At 39.3% G+C, this 22,205-nt stretch overlaps 1 protein-coding gene across 1 annotated transcript in view; it reads right to left on the reverse strand.

Moving 5' to 3' along the window:
- Positions 1-16,489, reverse strand: part of EPYC (epiphycan) — a 112,557-nt gene extending 96,068 nt beyond the window's left edge. Inside the window, exons 1-2 of the mRNA XM_075342434.1 lie at positions 16,427-16,489; positions 13,654-13,821 (exon numbers count right to left, since the gene is read on the reverse strand). Coding sequence (XP_075198549.1) covers positions 13,654-13,812 — 159 coding nt within the window. The 5' untranslated portion in view covers positions 13,813-13,821; positions 16,427-16,489. The remainder of the gene's footprint in view (positions 1-13,653; positions 13,822-16,426) is intronic.
- Between the last annotated feature and the right edge of the window lie 5,716 nt (positions 16,490-22,205).

Here is a 22,205-nt window from a genome sequence, read left to right on the forward strand (position 1 = left end):
GTTCGCGCTGTTCCCCGCTGCCAGTGGCCCCGTGACACGATCAGTATGTTGCCATGGTAGAGTGGAGTCAGCTGATGACCCCTGATGCTGCCATGACTTACTTCCTTTGAGAGCTGACAAAGTGTCGGTGCATTTAAAGGAAAACAGCATTTGTGCTGATCAGGGCAATGCTGCTCTGATTAGAAGAAATGAACAAGCAATCAGACTGTGCAGTGATAAAGTCCCTTAGGGGGACTAGTAAAAAAAAAAAATGTAAAAAAAAAAGTTTTTAAAATATGAAAAAATAAAAAAAAATCTTAAAGTTCAAATCATTTCCCATTCGCCCTATGGAAAATAAAACAGTTAAAACAACAAAAAATATACACTTATTTGGTATCGACATGTTCAGAAATGCCCATTCTATCAAAAAATATAATCAATTAATCTGATCGGTACATGGTGTGGCAAGAAAAAAATTCCAAAAGCCAAAATTACAGGTTTTTGTTAAATGTTATAAGAGGCGATCAAAATGTATCATTTGCAGAAACGTCAGCTTACGATGCAAAAAATAAGTCATCACTGAGCACCAGATCCTGAAAAATGAGAATGCTACGGGTCTTTGAAAATGGCAACAAAACTACTCTTTTTTGGACAAACGTTTAATTGTCTAATCTTTTTTAACCCCTTAGGTAAAAGTATACATGTTTGGTCTCTAAGAACTCATACCAACGTTAGGCATCATCTGACACGTGAATAAAAGACCCCCCCCCAAAAAAAATCGCACAATTGCACTTTTTTGCAATTTCATCACACTTAGAATTTTTTTTATTTCCTAGTACACTATATGGTAAAACTAGTGATTTTTTTCAAAAGTACAACTCTTCCTGCAGAAAATTAGCCCTCATATAGCAATATTGACAGAAAAATAAAAAAGTTATGGCTCTCTGAAGAAGGAGAGGAAAAAATGAAAATGAAAAATGAAAAATTGAAGGGGGGTGAAGGGGTGAAATCATTATTGTGTAAAATAAAAAAAGGTGCTAAAAAGTGCAGTAAAAATAAAACTTGGCTCTAATAAACATTTAAATGCAGTTAAAAGTACTTATAACTTCTATTCTTTCTCTTGCTGCTAAGAATCTAACTCCCATCCTAACTTGAAAATGGGGACTGACTGTAACAATTGAAGGTAATCTGTCAGCAGGTTTTTGATTTGTAATCTGAGGACAACATGCTGTAGGGGTTAACACATAGATTTCAGTGATGCATCTCTTTTCACAATGCATGCTGTTCTTTTACTGCACTGTTTGTTTCAGCTTCAAGTTAGAGTATCATTGTCGAACTAGGTCAGCTACAGGTCAGCTAGTCCAGCAAGTGCCCTGCTGTGATTAGCAGCTCACTGTCTATAGACATTTTACATACAGAGCCTGCTGTGAGTGGAGGCAGCTTTCTCAGCTCTTCTGCATTGCTAAATCTAAAAACTTATTGTGTCAGATCCACTACACCCAGTAAACTAAGTGATACGGTTTTGCCCACATCATGTTGCTCTCCGATGAGGTAGCAGAAACCTGCTAACAAATTCCCTTAAAGGAGCAAAGAAGAAATGTTTTTGACAATAATAAAAGCAAATAACCTTTCCCAACTGGTTCAGGACTCAACAAGAAAAGGGGCACTACTAGACCTACGTTTAACCAATAGGCCAGACCGCATATCAAATATATGGGTTGGGGGTCCCTTAAGTAATAGTGATCACATAATAATAAGTTTTCATGTATTCTTTAATAAGATGTAGAGTAAAGGGGCTAGAATAACATTGAACTTCAGGAAGGGAAATTTCCAATGGCTAAGAGATGATCTTAGTGCCATATATTGGGACGATGTCTTGAGACATAACAGTACACAAAGCAAATCCAAAAATATTCTTCTACTACATACACAGTAAAAAACGCAAAAATGACTGCTGGTCACCTAAAAAAAACAGTCTGGCTGAAATGGTGGAACAAGATAAGCAAAAGGCCAATCTGTAAAAAAATGTTTTTCTCTATAGTATTTATACAAGAAAATCCCATGACAGAGGCATGATTAGAGATACCATAAATTGTTCATTAAATGTCACCTGCTTAACCCAGCAACAAGTACGGCACCACCTAAAAAATCACTAAAGTAGATAAATCCCCAGGCCTGAATGGCATACACCCACGACTACTGCAGGAATTAAGTACGATCATAGACATCATAATTTTTAATATTCACAGATTTCATAATGGCAAGCTCTAAACCACAGGACTAGCACATAGCTGGTCATATTCAAAAAGGGGAAAAGTCTGAGCCTGGAATTTATATGTCTTTAGGTTTAACCTCTATTGGGGGAAAATCCATGAGGGTTTCATAATAGATACTATCCTGGTGTATCTCAAGAAGAATAACCCCATGACTCAATATCAACATGAGTTTATGGGGGATCAATCCTGTCAAACTAAGCTGATCAGCTTGTATAAGAAGGTAAGTTCCAGACTGGACCAGGGTAGCACAATGGATGTTGTCTATATGAACTTTTTATGGTACCACACAAAAAAATGGGACTAGGAGAAAATATGTGTAACTGGGTTAACAACTGCCTCAGTCTTAGAAAATGAAGGGCAGTTATGAATGGAACACACTTGAACTGGGTCACAAGTTACAGTGAGATACATTAGGGGTCAGTAATGGGCCCTCTTCTTTTTAACATATTCATTAAAGACCTTGTAGGGGGTATACAAAATAGACTTTTGATATTTGCAGATGATATTAAACTCTGCAATGTAATCAACATAGAGGAGGATAACTTATGATTAGAGAAAGAGTTATGTAAGCTGAAGGCATGGCCAGAGAAATGGCAATTGAAGTTTAATGTAGATAAATTTATTGTTATGCACTTGGGAAGGGGAAATACAATGTATACCTATGTACTAAATTGTAAAACACTCAGTAAAATTGTCACTGAAAAGACGTGCGTGTATGGGTGGATGGCAAATTCAACTTTACTGACCAGTGTCAGGCAGCTGGTGCCAAGCCTAATATAATAATGGGATGCATTAAAAGTGGCATACATTCTCAGGACAAGATCATAGTTTTGCCTCTATACAAGTCACTAGTGTGGTCACAATTAGAAAACGGTGTACAATGTTGATCTCTGGTGTTTAAGAAAGACATAGCTGAACAAGAGAAGAGCAACCAAGATTAATAAAGGAATGAGAGGACTGCAATACCAAGATAGGTTATTAAACTTGCAGTTATTCATTCTTAAAAAAATGAAGGCTTACGGGAGAGCACAGTACAAAGATTTTTCTAATGATCTTTTTACACCTAGGCCTGCAATGGGGACCAGTAAGCATCCACTACATCAAGAGGATAGAAAGTTACCAAGATATGTAAAGGGCCCTCACTCACCATTGTGATACTTTGCAATGTCTCATATTGTCTGTACATGACCCCTCTGAATTGTAAAGTGCTGCAGAAAATGATGGCACTATATAAGCAAAAATTATTATTAGTAAAAACAAAAAAGCCAGCTCAGCTCAAAAATGGCATGTATTATAAGATGTGAACTGCACTACATTTCCAAACTGTACTATTTTAAAATTTTAGCTTTTTGGCAAAAAATTGCAATTTCTTGAGCTACCCGGCCATGTCACGGCAAATCTCTTTGGGGCAGTTCTACTCTAAAATATTTTATATTTAAAATGTTCCATACGGCCTCACATATGAAAAAGTAGAACTGCTACACATTCAGTCATCAAGCCCTGTTCGCAAGCTATTCAATTCATGCCGCATTTGCTTGGGCCTGACCCACCCACAGCCATGATTCAGTCAAGTACTGCTTTAATCAGTTCTACTTTTTCATATGTGGAGCCATATGGCACATTTTAAATATAAAATATTTTAGAGTAGGACTGACCCAAAGAGATTTGCCGTGATGTGGCGGGGTAGCTCAAGAAGTGGCATTTTTTTGCCAAAAATCTCAAATTTTAAAATAATACAGTTTGGAATTTTAGTGCAGTGCACATCTTATAATACATACCATTTTTGAGCTGAGCTGGCTTTTTTGTTTTTTCTTCATTGAATTGGTCAGTGGCTGACTCCCACCTTACCGTGCACCTCCAATTTGGTTTGTTTTTCCACTTGTCTTGATTTTGGCAATTGGTGGCTGTTCACATTCAGCCATCAAGCCCTGTCCGTAAGCTATTTAATTCATGCAGCATTTGCTTGGGCCTGTCCCGCCCACAGCCATGATTCAGTCATGGGCTACGGGATTGAAAAGCACCAAGTAAGTGCTGCTTTAAGCAGTTCTACTTTTTCATATGTGAGGCCATATAGCACATTTTAAATATAAAATATTTTAGAGTAGAGCTGCCCCCAAAGAGATTTGCCATGACGTGGCAGGGTAGCTCAAGAAATTGCAAAATTTTTGCCAAAAATCTCAAATTTTAAATTAGTACAGTTTGGAATTTTAGTGCAGTGCACATCTTATAATACATGCTATTTTTGAACTGAGCTGGCTTGTTTGTTTTTTTTTCAATTATTATTAGTAGTAGTACTAATAGTAATCATAATCACAGACGCAGATTCTTTACTGTAAGATCAGTGAGACTATGGAACTCTCTACCACATGATGTGGTAATGGATGATTCACTACTAAAATTCAAGGGCGGGTCTGGATGCCTTTCTTAAAAATATAATATTACCTTTTACAGTCAATAGATTCTGTGATAGGACGTTGATCCAGGGAACTAATTTGATTGCTGTATGTAGAGTTGAAAAGGATTTTTTCCTCTAAAATGGAGTTTTTATTGTCTGCTCCATGGGGTTATTGCTTTCCTATAGATCACCATTTTTGGCTATAGGTTGAACTTGATGAACTTTAGTCTACCTTTAACTATAAAAACTATGAAACTATGAATAAACTTCATATCACTGACAGTTTGACCTTTCTCTATTCTAACTCCATTTTGCCTTGATAATCCCAGTCGGATTTATCTTGCATTTGTTACCTATCCTGTGATAACACCACACTCACCAAACAACCAAAGTTCACTCCACCTCAAAAGAGAAGGGGAAAAAATGCAAACCAAATAAACAACAAACCAGAGTTAATATGGCATATACGAGTGGCTGCTGATAAGTCTTTGACTTTACCCAGAAAGAAACGAAAAATGATGATGAAACATTATATTTATTCCACGTAATCTCCACTGATGTCAACACAGATCTTACATCGGTATTCCAAGTTCTGTAAGGCTAGAAAAATGAAGGATTACGGTTCTGCCTCAAACCAGGCATCCGTAGCAGCTATGGAATCAGAAATGGTGTGAAATTTGGTACACTTCAGGTGTTTCTTCAGGTTTGGAAACAGATGATAGTCGGAGGGAGTTAGATCTGGTTATTAAGGTGGGTGGTCAACCAGCTAGAAGCCCAGCTCTGCCAGTTTTGCTGTGGTTGCTTGTGCAGTGTGAGTGGAGGCGTTGACTTGCAGGAGCAAGATTCTTTGGACAGCTTGCCACGCCTTTTGGCCTTCAGAGCAGTCTTCGATTGGTCCAAAAGTTCAATTTAATACCTTGCATTGATGGTGGAACCCTTTTGAATGAAGTCCACTAGCAGCACGCCCTCCATATCCCAGAACACAGACACCATCATCGTAGTGGCTGATTTTTGCACCCTGAACTTCTTTTGATGAGGAGAACCACTGTGCTCCACTCTTTTGACTGCTCCTTGTTTTCAGGGTCTTACAAATAAATCCAGGTCTTATCCATAGTGACCAGTCGACCCAGGAAGTTATCAGTCTGGAAACACTGACAAATGGATCGGGAAGTTTTCACGCTTTCATGCTTCTCTGATCTGTTGTCAAACATTTGGGGACCCACTTTGCAGATAGCTTCCTCATGTGCAAATGTTCATGGATAATGACACAAACATGTTCACGGGAAATCCCCATGATGTCTGCTATTGCTTTAGCTGAAATTCGTCGACTCTCCAGTATGAGGTTGTGCACAGCATCGATGATCTCCGGAACAACCACCACTCTCGGTCGTCCAGGATGTTCTTCATCATTGGTGCTGAAGTGGCCCATTTTAAATTTGGCAACCCAGTTCTTAACTGTGTAATATGAAGGGCATTGATCCCCCAATGTCTGTGACATATCACCATGCATATCCTTCACAGACTTTCCTTGCAGAAACAAGAATTTTATCACTCCTCTGATCTCAGTTGCTGTGAATATCGCATTAGACTCCGCCATTTTGTTTTCCCCATATGCGTAGAACACTGTTGCCATAAGCAACAAACACAAAATTTTGAAAACATGTATTAGACACATAAGGTTTTTATGTGATGTAATATTCGTTACCATAGAAGAAAAAAAAAATCACAAAGCCGAAGACTTATCAGCAGCCTCTCGTAAATGTCTCAATTCATCAAGACTGGCATTTTTATGCTGATTTTAATGAAATATGTGATGGTGAACAGTTAGCTATATTCATTAAGAGGTGTACATCTCTTAATGAATATTTAGCATCTTTTAGCTGCCGTGTGCCACCACAAGAATTAAGAATTTCTGAAATAATTTATGCCATGTTTGTGGTGTACATTATGAAGAATTTGTGGGTCGTGCCTAGCCAAATCCTCTCCAGTTGAATTCCACCCACTTTTCAAAAAGTTGTTGGAAACTTGACACAACTGGTATAAATGGTATACATCAATTAGTTTCATACCAGGAAACTGGTGTAAACCGCTCAATAAATCATTCCTTCAGGCTACATTACCACAATTATTTGATCATTTTTTAATGTTGCTGATTTTCTACAACCTTTTGGCAGCGGATTTTCTGCATCTAAAGCAAGTCTATGGGGAATATCTGCACTTAAACCAGCATACCCACAAGATAAGTTAACATGATGTTGAACATGCACTGCAGATCAGTTTATGCTGAATTAAAAAGAAACATGAGATTTCTATAAATTCCATCCCCTTTGCTGGAACTGTATGATGCTGCATTTATAATGTGGCAAAAATAAGTAACATCAAAAACTCACTAAAAGATCAAGATGGGCACAGAGCCTAAATCTTTTTATCAATTTTACCAAAATGTGCAGATTATTTAAATACATTTTAATTAATATTAATTACAAGATACTGTAAATAATACTGACACCTTTTGTCTCTCGAGGCGATTATTCTTTTGTAAAAACATACAAAACAATATTTGTAATCATAAAATCTCTACTTACAAGTGCATATCAATAAATTCGAATATCCTCAAAAAGTTAATTTATTTCAGTAATTCAATACAAAAAGGGAAACACATATATTATATAGAGTCATTATACATAGTGATCTATTTCAAGTGTTTTTTTCTCTTAATGTTGATGATTATGGCTTACAGCCAATGAAAACCCAATAATGATTATCTCAGAAAATTAGGATAATTACCACAAAATACCTGCAAAGGCTTCCTAAGAGTTTTAATTGGTCCCTAATCAGGTTCAGTAGGCTACACAATCATGGGGCAAACTGCTGACTTGACAAATGTCCAGAAGGCAGTCACTGACACACTCTACAAGGAGGGTAAGCCACAAAAAGTCATTGTTAAAGAAGCTGCTGTATCTAAGCATATTAATGGAAAGTTGAATGGAAGGAAAAAGTGTGGTAGAAAAAGGTAAACAAGCAACCGGGATAATCACAGCCTTGATAGGATTGTTAAGAAAAGTCCAATCAAACATTTGGGGATTGGAGATTCATAAGGAGTGGACTGCTGCTGGAGTCAGTGATTCAAGAGCCACTGCACACAGACGTATCCATGACATGGGCTACAACTGTTGCATTCCTTGTGTCAAGCCACTCATGACCAATAGACAATGCCAGAAGCATCATACCTGGGCTAAGGAGAAAAAGAACAAGACTGTTGCTCAGTGGTCCATCTTGTTGTTTTCAGATGAAAGTAAAGTTTGCATTTCATTTGGAAATCATGGTCCCAGAGTCTAGAAGAAGAGTGGAGAGGCACACAACCCAAGCTGCTTGAGATCTAGTGTGAAATATCCACAGTCAGTGATGGTTTGAGGAGCCATTTCATCTGCTGGTGTAGGTCCACTGTGTTTTATTCAGAACAAAGTCAGTGCAGCCGTATACCAGGAAATTTTAGAGCACTTCATGCTTCCCTCTGCAGACAAAGCTTTTTGGAGATGGAAATTTCATTTTCCAGCAGGACTTGGCACCTGTCCACACTGCCAGAAATACCAATACCTGGTTTAAGAACCACAGTATCACTGTGCTTGATTGGCCAGGAAACTCGCCTGACCTAAACTCCATAGAGAATCTATGGGGTATTGTCAAGAGGAAGATGAGAGACACCAGACCCAACAATGTAGACGAGCTGAAGGCTGCTATCAAAGCAACCTGGGCTTCCATAACACCTCAGCAGTGCTACAGGCTTATCACATTCACGTCACACCGCATTGATGTAGTAATTCATACAAAAGGAGCCCCGACCAAGTATTGAGTGCATTTACTGTACAGACATTTCAGTAGGCGCCAACATTTCTGAATTTAAAATAATTTTTCAGTTGGTCTTTTATAATATTCTAATTTTCTGAGATAATGACTTGTGGGTTTTCATTGGCTGTAAGCCATAATCATCAACATTAACTGAAATAAACACATGAAATAGATCACTCTGTAATGAATCTATATAATATATGTGCTTCCCTTTTTGTATTGAATTACTGAAATAAATTAACTTTTTGAGGATATTCTCATTTATTGAGATGCACTATTATATTAGTAAAAATATATTTTGAGTGTTTTAACCCTTTGCTACAAAATGTACAAACAGCTGGACTTAAGTCTATAGTCACAGAAAACTGTTTGATTTTGCTAATAACTCGCTGAGTGTTACACACTGCCACTAAATATGAATCAAATCTCCATGCTCCATTGAATCTTTAGGAGAGTGAGGAAACGCTTTCTAACTCACCTTACATAACCTGTCTGGACAATAATGGAGCCTATTAATAACAACAACTGAGATATTTTAGGAATTATGAGACATCCTAAAAGATGGATTCCCATTTAATTACTTCTCAGTTCCCAACATCATTCTGCAACTCATCCCTAGATGACTTTTTCCAAAATATGACCTTAATGAAAAACTACAGAATAAAAAAAATATTTTTTTAATTATAGATATTGATGGTTTGATATCAATAAGGTTTTATATTTTAAGTTATAACCCATGATTTTACAATAGATATTAGAAAACACAAGACAAGAAGTGTTGTCATAGGAACTTTGGAACACCATGATAGTGATTAATTTTAATTTAACTTTTTTTGTGTGAAAAGTTAACTTTATTATTAAGTACTGTGTTTTCCTGAAAATAAGCCCTAACTGGATTTTTTTGGCATTTTTGGAGTAGGTATGAAATATATGCCCTCCTTAAAAAAAAAAACCCAGCTGCTTACTCAAACTAACAGTATCCTGAAATAGGGCTTGTAAATCCCTATTTCAGGATACATAACATTTTTTCTCCGCTTCTGTTGCTCTAAGCCCCGGCTAATTAAGTGAATCAATAGTCACCCTCTTTCATATCCAGAATCCCACCCACCACTCTGAACCCTGTATTAGGATTACATCAATCCTCAGTGGCTATCCTGAGCTGAGTGTGACATCTGCATAGACCCCATGTTGTCACTCTCAGATCAGAAGTGCCACCAATTACTGCGCTGAGTAAGCGCATGGCTAATTAAGTGAATGAATATTCAGCCTCCTCTCCCATAAACACACCCACCGCTCTGAGTCCTTCTCAGGTACCTGCTGTATTACTAGTACTGCCAATCTGAGGATCGCATTGCAATCATCAGTGACTCTCCTCAACTGAGTATAAGAGCTGCATACACATGCATGCTGTCCACTGAGCTCAGAAGGGAAAGAAACTCCCGGAAAATAAGCCCAAGCACATTTTTCATAGCAGAAAAGAATATATACCCCTGTCTTATTTTCGAGGAAATACGATATATAGGAGCTCTTTGTTAAAAAATTACATTTAAGTAAATGATCCTATGAAAATGTTCTTATTACTGACTTTCCAGTGTGGTAATACCTATTTTATTACCGTAAACATTTCAAAATAATTCTTAGGAGGAGTCCAAAAGTAAAAATAAATTTAATTTAAATCCCTATCTATTTGATGCTATAATCTAAGCTGCTCTGTAATATACTTGTATTAAACATTCCCTACCATTCTCTAACTACACCAGCCACTGTTCTATATTTTTTTCTTTTTCTTGTCTGATGATGATTTGTTTGAGAATCACAGTGCATGCTGGAATACTCAAATGAAGCGTCATCAGGGGGCAGAGACTGTGGCAGCGACAAAACCTTGCCCCCTCCCTGAAACAAAGCGTCATCAGGACGCTTGTTTTAGAGGCTGGTCTGCTCCTTCCTGCTCTGTGCCTTCTGTCCCTGTGATGTCCCTGCCTGCATTGTACACAGTGTGAACTGCACGAGCACAGCGCTGGCTTTGTTATTTGCTAAGATCTGTAATGATGACCAGTGCTATCTATACCCAGCATTCTGGGGACTAGTGCCGCTTCCGCTGGTGACGTCACTGGTCTCCTCAAGAGCAGGTATAGGGAACGCTGATCATTACAGATTTTAGCAAATAACAGGGCGAGCACTATGCATGTTGCAGATCTCACAATGTACTGCTCATGGAGGGACAACACAGGGAGGGACAACACACTGAGGATCACAGGGGGGAAATGCACGGAGGATCACAGAGGGACAGAGCAGTGCCTGAAACAAGTATCATGATGATGCTTTGTTTCAGGGTGGGGGCAGAAGCTATTGGCAATGCACCAGTCTCTGCCCTCTGATGGCAAAATAAAATGTAAAAAAATAGAATAGTAGTTAGATAGTATAGTTAGAGAATGGTAGGGAATCTTTAATGCACGTATATTAGAAAGTAGCTTAGATTATAGCATCAAATACATAGGGATTTAAATTTTTATTTCATTTTGCTTTCGGACCAACACTTTAATTAATATAAGAGTCCTGTGTTCAGAATCAGCATCTCTTGGTCAGAGTACGAGTGGTTACAAAGAACGTCTCTCATCCTGTATGGCACAGACAGCCCAATATGTGAATGGATGTGTGTCTTGTGTGCAGAGTTGAGCCTAGACTGTATGGCCTCTTGGTGGTGTGTGTATATATACGGTGTGTGTATATATATATATATATATATATATATATATATATATATATATATATATATACCGTATACACCATATATATATATATATGTATATACTGTATATGCAGATGTGCTGCTGATAACATGATACTGTAGGTGACAATATTAGCAAAACTTTTGCCCAGGGCCCCACTTTATCTGACACCAGCCCTGACTTTAAGCTCCCTGTATTAGTGGCCGGCATATAAAAAAATCATCCAAATTTCTGAAGGAATATCTGAAGTTACATTTAATGATGGGAATAGTCTTAGCTAATTTAGTTCCCCACCACAACATCTGCAATCAGAATAACTGGTAGGCAAGGATAGGCACTAGTGTAGGGTGCTACCTTTTGCCTCCCTGGTGTGACCCAGTTTTTTTTAAAAAAAAATACTACCAGCACTTTAACTGTGGCTGCCGTCGTTAGGCACAGTGACGGCCAGGGCACAGGCATTCAGGTGAGTAGTGTCAATGACTCACTAACACAATGCAACACTTTCTCTGCATGCACTCTGGATGTCATTCCTCCCAGTATTCAATTGTATTCCCAACTTTAAGATGCTGCAGAATGCCATAGAAAAGGGACATCTGCAGAGAGGAGCTATAGCTATAAAAAAGCTATAATGGCTTCTGGTCCAGATGCAGATGAAATGGATAAAATGAGTCTAATCAGAGGACACATCATCTGTAAAGTACTCACATGTAAATGTATATTTTTGATTTGGACTGCATCTAATCACTAATGTGGTACTTGTATGGTTCGAAGTCTGATGATGATTGGTAATAACTATTGTCCCCTTACCATTGGTAAGTTTATAGTGGGAATTGTAGGTTCATTGCAATTAAATATTGTACAAAACTTTGTTTTTGTAGTCAACTAGTAATGATGGTTTTTGTGCAATATTTGTGTACTTAAGATGGTTCTGGTGATGTTTCCATCGCCAGAACCATCATCACTATATGAATACATCACCAAATCCATCATCACTACATAAATACATCACCACATCCCTCATTACTACATAAATGAATTACCAGATCCATCATCATTACATGAATAAATCACCAGATCCATCATTACTACATGAATAAATCACCAGATCCATCATTATTACATGAATAAATCACCAGATCAATTATCACTGCATGAATAAATCACTGGAACCATTATCCTTACATGAGTACATCACCAGAACCATTTTCACTACAGGAGTACATCACCAGAACCATTATCACTCCATGAGTACATCACCAGAACCATTTTCACTACAGGAGTACATCACCAGAAACATTATCACTCCATGAGTACATCACCAGAACCATTTTCACTACAGGAGTACATCACCAGAAACATTATCACTTCATGAGTACATCACCAGATCCATCATCACTACATGAATACATCACCAGATGCATCATCACTACATAAACACCAGAAGCACCAGTTTTATTGCAAGCTGTAATTATACCATGACAGATGCAGACATCATTATATGAATCCCTTTAACTATAATGGGGTCTGTTTACTTTCCATAAGGATATCCATTACTGCTCGACACCTTAATTGAAACCAAACAATCCCAATTATAGTTAAGCTATATTAATTTTTCTGACTATCCTTGGGTTTGACATTTCAATTATAGAATGTCAATGATGAATGCAAAGAACAGTAAGTGATTCCTATATCTAATTGTGAAATTCCACTTTTAAGCCATACCCCTAGAGTTCACCACTTTTTTTGGTTTTGCTGGTATTTCTTGGTAAAAAAAGTAACAATTCGATTGATAAAGCTTGTTACCTAACCCATCTGAGTGGGGGATGTATTAGGGGGTCTTGTAACCTTACTCTCTGACCTATTCCTCTTTTTGGAGGAAGGGTGCAGGGTGCTAGTGACCTCACTTGCCAAGGGCATCAAAACACCTACTTCTGGCCCTGGTTACTTTGAAGCCCTACTCCTGCCACCAATTGCTATCTAAACCTGTATCTGCACATGCCCTAATCTCTTTCAGCACCTTTGCAGAATAGCAGGGGACAGTGTCATAAGGGTAAAAGGCATAGCAAGAGAGACTGTAATAGGGTAAATCAATTAAACACTTTTATGTCTGTTGTTTACTCCCGAAACCTCTGGCAGCCAGTGCGCTTCAACGTGGCCACTGTGTTAAGAAGAGAAGCCTTCTAAGGTATTGGACATTAGTTCATATAGCCTCAGAAAGACACTCATAAAAACATGAAGCTCCAACCAAGATATTTTAAGAAATTAATATTTAAACACTAAATGGTACTTAAATGTGGGCACACACTTTACATATATTTAGACATGTCATATCAGCAGGAACTTTTTACAGCATTTCTCAATATTGCTTGTAGTCAGTTCGAGCAACTGGAAGATTAAAATAAAAATAATTAATGAAAGAAAATACCTCTCCTTGATCAATATTACTGTTTTCATCATAGTCGTAATTGCTGTACAGATCAACTTCATATGTATCGGTATCATAGTTAATGGAATCCGTTGGGGGAGCAGCTACTGCCGCTTTAAGTATAAAAAGTCCCAAGAAAATATTTGCAAATGACTTCATTCTTCAAAGCTTTTAAAGGGAAACAAAAATATGGAAAAAATTTATCAAATTGTAATTATGATCACTGCTGCAAAATGGTAAAATCAACCCTAATTATATCATTTTAAGAGCAAATAGCAGAAAATGAGGAGCTCTATTCATTTGAGAGTAATGAGTACAAAAATATTGCAAGACTCCCACAGACTCACAGTAGCATTAATTCAATGATTTTCCTCCCTGCATATAAATGGGTGTACACATAGATCTTGGATGGATGCCATAAAGTCTACAAGTCAACATCTTCAAGCTGGGTAGCTGACATTTATGGATACAGTTAAGGATACATAATACCAATTAACCTAATATTTTTGCTACTGAAGGTTGAGTGTGACACAGTGCTGGATCTACTTCATTGTGAACTTTATTTTCTTCAATGTATCTAGTTATCTCTATGGACAACGTTATCATAATACATTGATGTCAAGATATGTATATAATAATTAGTAATCTTTTGTATAAGTATCTAAAAAGTGAAAACGTTTTATACACACAAAGAAGTGATTCATGGTCCACATGTTGTGGCTTTACCATATTTCTTACTTTTACGAGGTTATATAAAACATCTTTAACAGACTTCATTTTTCTCCCTATCTAGTGGACAATTTTTGCTATATATACCGTATGCATAGTGGAGAATCCATTGGACATTACTGACATATTGCAATCATTTTTGTTTTAAATTAAGAAAATCATTATTGTAAGGAAAATATTCTTTTTTATTATACTTGGAGTTTTAGTTTAATTCTTACTCAGCTTTGTGGTGATGAACTTATAACACTATAGCGCTAGTTAAACAGAGGACATATTTGCCACATATGTACTCCTCCTGCTTGGGTAAATAGGCATATAACACGTGGTGTCCTCTAGAATGATAGTTCTCTTTAAGATGCTAAGTGTTGCATACACCCATACACTTGTCCTATTCATCTGCAGTTCTTAGTACTTCTAGTCCAGTAACATTACCAATTCATGTGCCAGAAAGAACTGACACATAAACTAAACTTCAGTAAGTTAAAAGAAAGAAAGCTTTTATGAAGCAGCATTAGGCAGGAGGATATGAAATTCCACTGGGAATAGAGCAGTACAAAGCCTTCATTTATGTCAGATTCTCCAAGATACTTTATGCACTGCACCCATCATGAGAACTCTGCTTGAATTACCAGTTTCCATTGCAAGGCAACTAACTGCAGGATGAAATATCCACAGCTTGCAAAAAAAATCAGTATATGGAGTATTATAGATGGACAGATGGATGGATGGATGGATAGATAGATAGATAAATAGATAGATAGATAGATAGATGGATAGATACAGGGATAGATTCAGGGATAGAGGGATAGATAGATACATAGATAAATAGATAGATAGATAGATAGATAGATACATAGATAGATACATAGATAGAAGGATAGATACAGGGACAGATACAGGGATAGATAGATAGATAATATATATATATATATATATATGTATATATATGTAGATATAGATAGATAGATAGAAAGAAAAATAGATAGATACATAGATAGATAGATGGATACATAGATAGATAGATATAGATGATAAATTATAGATAATAGATAGATGATAAATAAATAGATGATAGATAGGTAATAGATAGTGCTGCCTGTTATTTTTATCTAAAATATTATCTACCTATACATATATGGTATTTTGAGAGGCCTTGTACCCATCTCTCATTTTCTAAAGTGCTGTTCCAATTTTCTAGATAGATAGATAGATGATAGGTAGATAGATAGATAGATAGATAGATGGATAGATGGATAGATGGATAGATAGAGGGATAGATAGATAGACGGATAGATAGATAGAAAGATAGATAGATAGATGATAGCTAAATAGATGATAGATAGATAGATAATGGATAGACAGATGGATAGATAGATGGATAGATAGATAGATAATGGATAGATAGATAGATAGATAGATATATAGATGATAGCTAAATAGATGATAGATAGATAGATAATGGATAGACAGATGGATAGATAGATGGATAGATAGATAGATAGATAGAGGGATAGACAGATAGATAATGGATAGAATCATAGATAGATAGATAATGGATAGGCGGATGGATAGATAGATGGATAGATAGATGGATAGATAGATAGATAGATAGAGGGATAGACAGATAGATAATGGATAGAATCATAGATAGATAGATAATGGATAGGCGGATGGATAGATAGATAGATAGATAGATAATAGATAGAGGGATGGATAGATAGATAGATAGATAGATAGAAGGATAGATAGATAGAGAATATACTAACATGCAAATTGTACTTTTAAAATTTTCCAAAAAACAAACCAAATCAAAATATTCATTAAAAAATCAATTAAAGTGGAGCCAAAATTTTACGTTGTATTAATTTTACTATGATGTCACTAAAATATATATGTCCATGTATCAATTTAGTAAAAAGGTTGTTTGGGGATTTTATTAGTTACTCTACTTTTTGGGCGACATTAAAAAATTAATGAATATAAAAACCCAGTAGAATTTCGTCAAAAACAATTCACGTTAGGAAATAGCGAGAGGGAAACTTACCTTGGCTCCTGGTTTTTGGGAATGACAGCAGGTTAGATGGAGTGCAGTGCAAGTGGGATGTAACCTGACCAATTACAAGCCATATCTAAGGCTGAAGGAGGCTGGTACACTGAGTGCTGTATCAACTTGGAATTCACACCATGAAATCTCTTTTAGTTTGCAGGTTAGAATTAGCAATGGTTTAAATATCTAAATGTGATATCCACTATGCATTGGCACTGGATTATGAAAACAGACGTCTGAGCCTAGAAGTTTATTTTACTATATGAATGCCTCCATTGTGGTACCAAGCATGGGAACTTTGTATTGATGTTATTAGGTTACAGCAACAACCTCTTAGAAATAGCATGGAACCAGCAATATACTGAATGTGCAAGTTGCAGTATGTTTCACATTGAAAGTGTCTACCCATAATTTCATATAAATTGCTAAATAATAACTTTTCTTTGAAATCATCAAGATTTTAACAATTTACTCGCTAAAAATAACTTTTAAACAGTATTAGAAAATATTTTGACATTCATTTAAATAAGATAATCCGTATAAAAAAAATCCTTCCCACATTGTGGTTTATCCCGAATCCCAGTACTTATTGTAAAGCAATGCATAGTGTACAACGTTTTTGCTAAGTGCCATTGCGAGAAACAAATGAATCCAGGCTACTAATACAATAAAAGAGACCTCTCTTGATTTCAGTAATTCTAAAGTGTCAAATGCTGCTGTGTTCCCATTATAAGAATTCCTTTGAAATTTGTTGAGAAAGGTGAACCTTTAGCAGTGTATCCCCTATTTTAATTGAATAACTTCTGAAAAGGCATCATAAAATGTTTCCTCAGGTACAAAATGTATTCACGAACACTTCAGATGCATTTGAACAGTAGATCATATCTTTTCTCCAAAACCTGAATAGGTCCTTATTAGTGATGGGCGGACCTGGACTGTAAAAGTCTGGATCCGCACGCTTTCAAACATACCCAGGCACCGGGTAAAAAAAATGCGGTTTTTTTGCCAGGAGGTGTAGATTGGGTACATAAATTTACTGGAAAAATGTAATCACGAAATTTGCATCTCTTGGCCCTAAAATGCAAAAAAATGTATTTTTCTGCCAGGAGGTGCATGTGGATTCTGTCAAACCTACAGATGTATTTTGGAGGTTAATAAAGTGGTGAAAGAGGGTGTTTTTTGTATTTTATTCCAAATAAAGTATTTTATGGTATTTGTGTTTATTTTCACTTACAGATTAGTGATGGGGGGGTCTCATGGATCTGCCATTAAAGATTAGTAGCAGCTGTGGACTGTAATTAAATCCTTACTACCGCAATTGCCACCGCATCAGGGCAATCAGGAAGAGCCATGTAAAGTGCCAGGTTTCTTGCATCTAATGGATGTGACAATCCCGGGTGTTTGAAGATTGCTATTTGAAGGCTGAAGGTGGCGCTATAAGCATGGATCTCCCCAGTCTAAGAATTCCAGCCCCCAGCTGTTGGGCTTATTCTTTTCTGGGTATCAAAATTGAGGGGACTGCATGCTGTTTTTTTCAATTATTTAAATAATTTAGAAAAAAAGCCGCATGCGGTTTCTCTTATTTTGATACACAGCTAAAATAATCGCAGGGCTTGGGCTGCAGCCTGTAGCCGAACACTTTATCTGTGCTGGGTATCAGAATATGGGGGACCGCATGACAATTTTTGTATTTATTTATTTATTTTTATTCTACGCTATAGACCCGCAGACCGGTTCTGTGATTGATCAGACACACTGTCACACAGACTGGGGGCGCATCTGACTGCAACCAATCACAGATGCTGGTGGGTGGGTAAAGACGTGAATATTCAATGAAAGTTAATTATTGGCTCCAGAAGTGAATGTGTGACATGGAAGCATTGTACTGCCATGACGGATCCTCGGTAAGTACAGCGCGCACTCCCATCCTCTTATTCCTTCTACCAACAGCTTTATTCTCCAGATTCTGGTCCCCATATACTTATATGGTGACCGGATTCCAGATCGGAGCTAAAAAAAAAAGAGAACAGGGCCCCCCTGGTCTCGGTTATCTGCGAGTCCATCACAAGTCCTAATATTCCAATAGACATAAAAAACTTATATTTTTATGTTTTCATATTTATGGTATGGCATAATGCATATAATGTGGTGCCACTGTGGACACCCCGTTATTTGCCACAGTCATAATATGGAATATGCAGAACTTGAAGCAGCAGTAGTTGAAAGTTTGTGAACTCACACGTCAAAATTTTTCTTATTTCTGCATAAATTTAACCTTAAACTACCTCCAATTTTCACAGAAGACCTCAAATTAAACAATCAGAACGAAATCAAACAAATGAGTCGAAAACATTGGACTGTCATTTTCAGTTGAAAAAAAAAGTTCCAATTTCAAGTCTGTGTGTGACAAATGTATGTAAACCTTTAAGCCTGCTTTACACGAGTCGATCTATCGTGCGATAGCATGAGCCATCGTACCCGCCCCCGTCGTTTTTGCGTCACAGGCAAATCGCTGCCCGTGGTGCACGAACTCGTTTAACCCCCGTAACACGCACATACCTTTCAAACGACCTCGATGTGGGCGACGACTGTCCACTTTCTGAAGTGGGAGGGATGTTTGGCGTCACAGCGACGTCACACGGCAGCCGGCCAATAGAAGCAGAGGGGCAGAGATGAGCGGGATGTAAACATCCCGCCCACCTCCTTCCTTCCATTAAGCTGGCGGGTGCCGTGGGATGCAGGTATGCCGTGTTCATCATTCCCGTGGTGTCACACGGAGCAACGTGTGATGCCACGGAAACGCTGAACAACCTGCACCCATGAAAATAAACGATATTTTGAAAGTTAACGACGAGTACATGACTCACGATTTGTGAGCGATACTGCGTCGCCAAATTGTAAAAAAGGCCCTGAAACAGCATGTTTACCCAGTTGAACCTCCCACCTAAGGTTGCCTGAGATCCAACACAGAGCACTCAATGTTTAAAAAGGCCCCTGATGGATGAGATGAGGATGGATGAGAATGAGAAAAGAGGTGGTTAATGAGAGCTGTAGGGACACACAGTTTAGACTGATACACAGGGTGATCTATGGCTTCAACGTACCAAACAAACAGAAGGTTAATAAGATAGTACATTGTCCCAAATGTAGGATGCTAAACACGGATCTGTTACATGGGATTTGGCAATGCCCAGAGAGTCAAAAATTCTGGAAAAAAAATGCAGGCGCTAATAACTAGTATATGGGGGATAGAGGTGGCGATGGACCCATTGATATGGATTTTTCATGATGACCATGTTGAACAAATGGCAAGAGTGAGTGAAAAAAGAGATAGAATGTAATGGGATCAACAATTCAGACTGCATCATCAATGTAGAAAGGGATTTGAACATTGCATTAGCACTTGCCCACAAGGGTGCAGTGTCAGACTGTGCAATCACAGACACAGAGGTGGGAAATCCCCTAGAGCTCGTGTGTTCTAACCAGGAAGAAAAAGAGCGGCAAAAGAGTACAGACCCAGAGCTCAGCCAGGACAGAGCTACGTGTGGTCTCCCTGAACAGAGGGTTCTTTTGCAACCGGATTCTTGGAAGAATCACCCTGTGGAAGTGGGTTCTGCCGTCCCTGGTCTGCAGGACTTTGTTTTCACCGAGGATCTAACCGGACTGCAGAGCATCGCGCCCGGAGTGCATATCCAGGGGCTGTGACAACTTGACTGCAGAGCATCGCACCCTGAGTGCAAGTGCAGGGGCCGTTACCGACACAAGGGAGCCATCCGTGCAACCGTGACCTCCCTTCTTCTGCTCGGTGTGCCCCGGGACTAAGAGACTGACTAGAATCTGTTACCAGCGGGAGAAGATCAAAGGAGAAGACCGAGGAGCTGCATCCCTTCAGCGCTGCACCGGGACCCATCATCGTGAGACTCCAGGCATGCGACGTGGGAGCGGCATCTTCTTCTGGGATAGACTGGTACGTGATTGTAGGGAAAGTTAGGGAAAGTTGCCGCCATTTCTTTGTTTTTTTCTCTTGTCTTTTTTCCTTGCTGCGTACCCGGAAGGAGTGAAGATCCGGGGACTCCACCATACACATGTGCGCAGATAGTTCGGTTGACTGTGTTATAAATATGTTTCATAGTAAAGAAATGTTACTACCGGTAAAATCTGAGTATGGGGATTTTGTTGGAATAGAGCATACACACACACCCGCGGCCCTACCACCGGTCGCTTCATGTGGCGTAGACGGCAGGATCGGCTGCACGGGCCATCTGTCGACAGTTCATCCATGTCTCTGGGTGTCCGGAGAGGTTGCACTCCGACCAGGGGGCTTGTTTCGAAGGCCGAGTCATCAAAGAGCTGCATCGGATGTATGGGATCCAGAAGTCGAGGACCACTCCTTACCACCCACAAGGGAACGGTGCATGTGAACGCTTCAACCGGACTCTACTCAAGCTGATCCGCACCTTGGCCGATGATAAGAAAGACCAATGGCCCCAATTCCTTCCCGATCTAGTATGGGCCTACAACAACCAGGTCCACTCCGTGACTGGTTACACCCCACACACCCTTCTCTTTGGCCGCCCCGGAAAAGGGGTCCATGACCTGAACCTATTCCGCCCCGGAGATGATGTCTGCCATAACTACCCCTCCTGGCAAAATGCTCACCGACAGAAGATGGAGACTGTACACCGGCTGGTGAGCCAACAAATCCGGGGCCAGATACATGCTGACCCACTCCCAGTGCAAGAGCAACCCTTGAAGTTGGGACAGCTAGTCCTGCTCTGTATCAAGAAGCCACAAGGGAAACTTCGAGCCAAGTGGGAGACTGAGGTCTACCGGGTAATCGAACGCCCCTACCCCAACGGGCATGCATACCGAGTGCGGGGTGAAGACAGTCGCAGCATCCGCACTGTGCACCGAAATATGTTGCGTCCCTGCCGATCCCAGCCTGACTCCCCTACCACAGTACCCGGAGGGGGTAACGCTGCCGACACGACTGACGTCACGGACGTTTCCCAGCATAGTGATCACGTCGACTCCGAGACCGGTGACCCACCTACACAACCCAGTTCTCCCCCCGGAGTGCTGACTGAAGTGGGGCGTAAAGACAGTGACGGGGAGGGGAACAACCGACCCTTGAGACGCACTGACCGCACCACTGCTGGGATCCCGCCCGGGCGGTCTTACAGGGACCAGTATGTATGGCCCACTTCTCAACCAACCCCTGTGACATCTGCAGTCATCACTGCCTGGGAACCGACGGTAGTTGACAGGGACTGCCAACCTTTAAGTGGGGGGGTATGTAATGGGATCAACAATTCAGACTGCATCATCAATGTAGAAAGGGATTTGAACATTGCTTCAGCACTTGCCCACAAGGGGGCAGTGTCAGACTGTGCAATCACAGACACAGAGGTGGGAAATATCCTAGAGCTCGTGTGTTCTAACCAGGAAGAAAAAGAGCGGCAAAAGAGTACAGACCCAGAGCTCAGCCAGGACAGAGCTACGTGTGGTCTCCCTGAACAGAGGGTTCTTTTGCAACCGGATTCTTGGAAGAATCACCCTGTGGAAGTGGGTTATGCCATCCCCGGTCTGCAGGACTTTGTTTTCACCGAGGATCTAACCGGACTGCAGAGCATCGCGCCCGGAGTGCATATCCAGGGGCTGTGACAACTTGACTGCAGAGCATCGCACCCTGAGTGCAAGTGCAGGGGCCGTTACCGACACAAGGGAGTCATCCGTGCAACCGTGACCTCCCTTCTTCTGCTCGGTGTGCCCCGGG

Source organism: Anomaloglossus baeobatrachus, chromosome 4 (assembly GCF_048569485.1).
Source record: "Anomaloglossus baeobatrachus isolate aAnoBae1 chromosome 4, aAnoBae1.hap1, whole genome shotgun sequence".
Classification (NCBI taxonomy): domain Eukaryota; kingdom Metazoa; phylum Chordata; class Amphibia; order Anura; family Aromobatidae; genus Anomaloglossus; species Anomaloglossus baeobatrachus.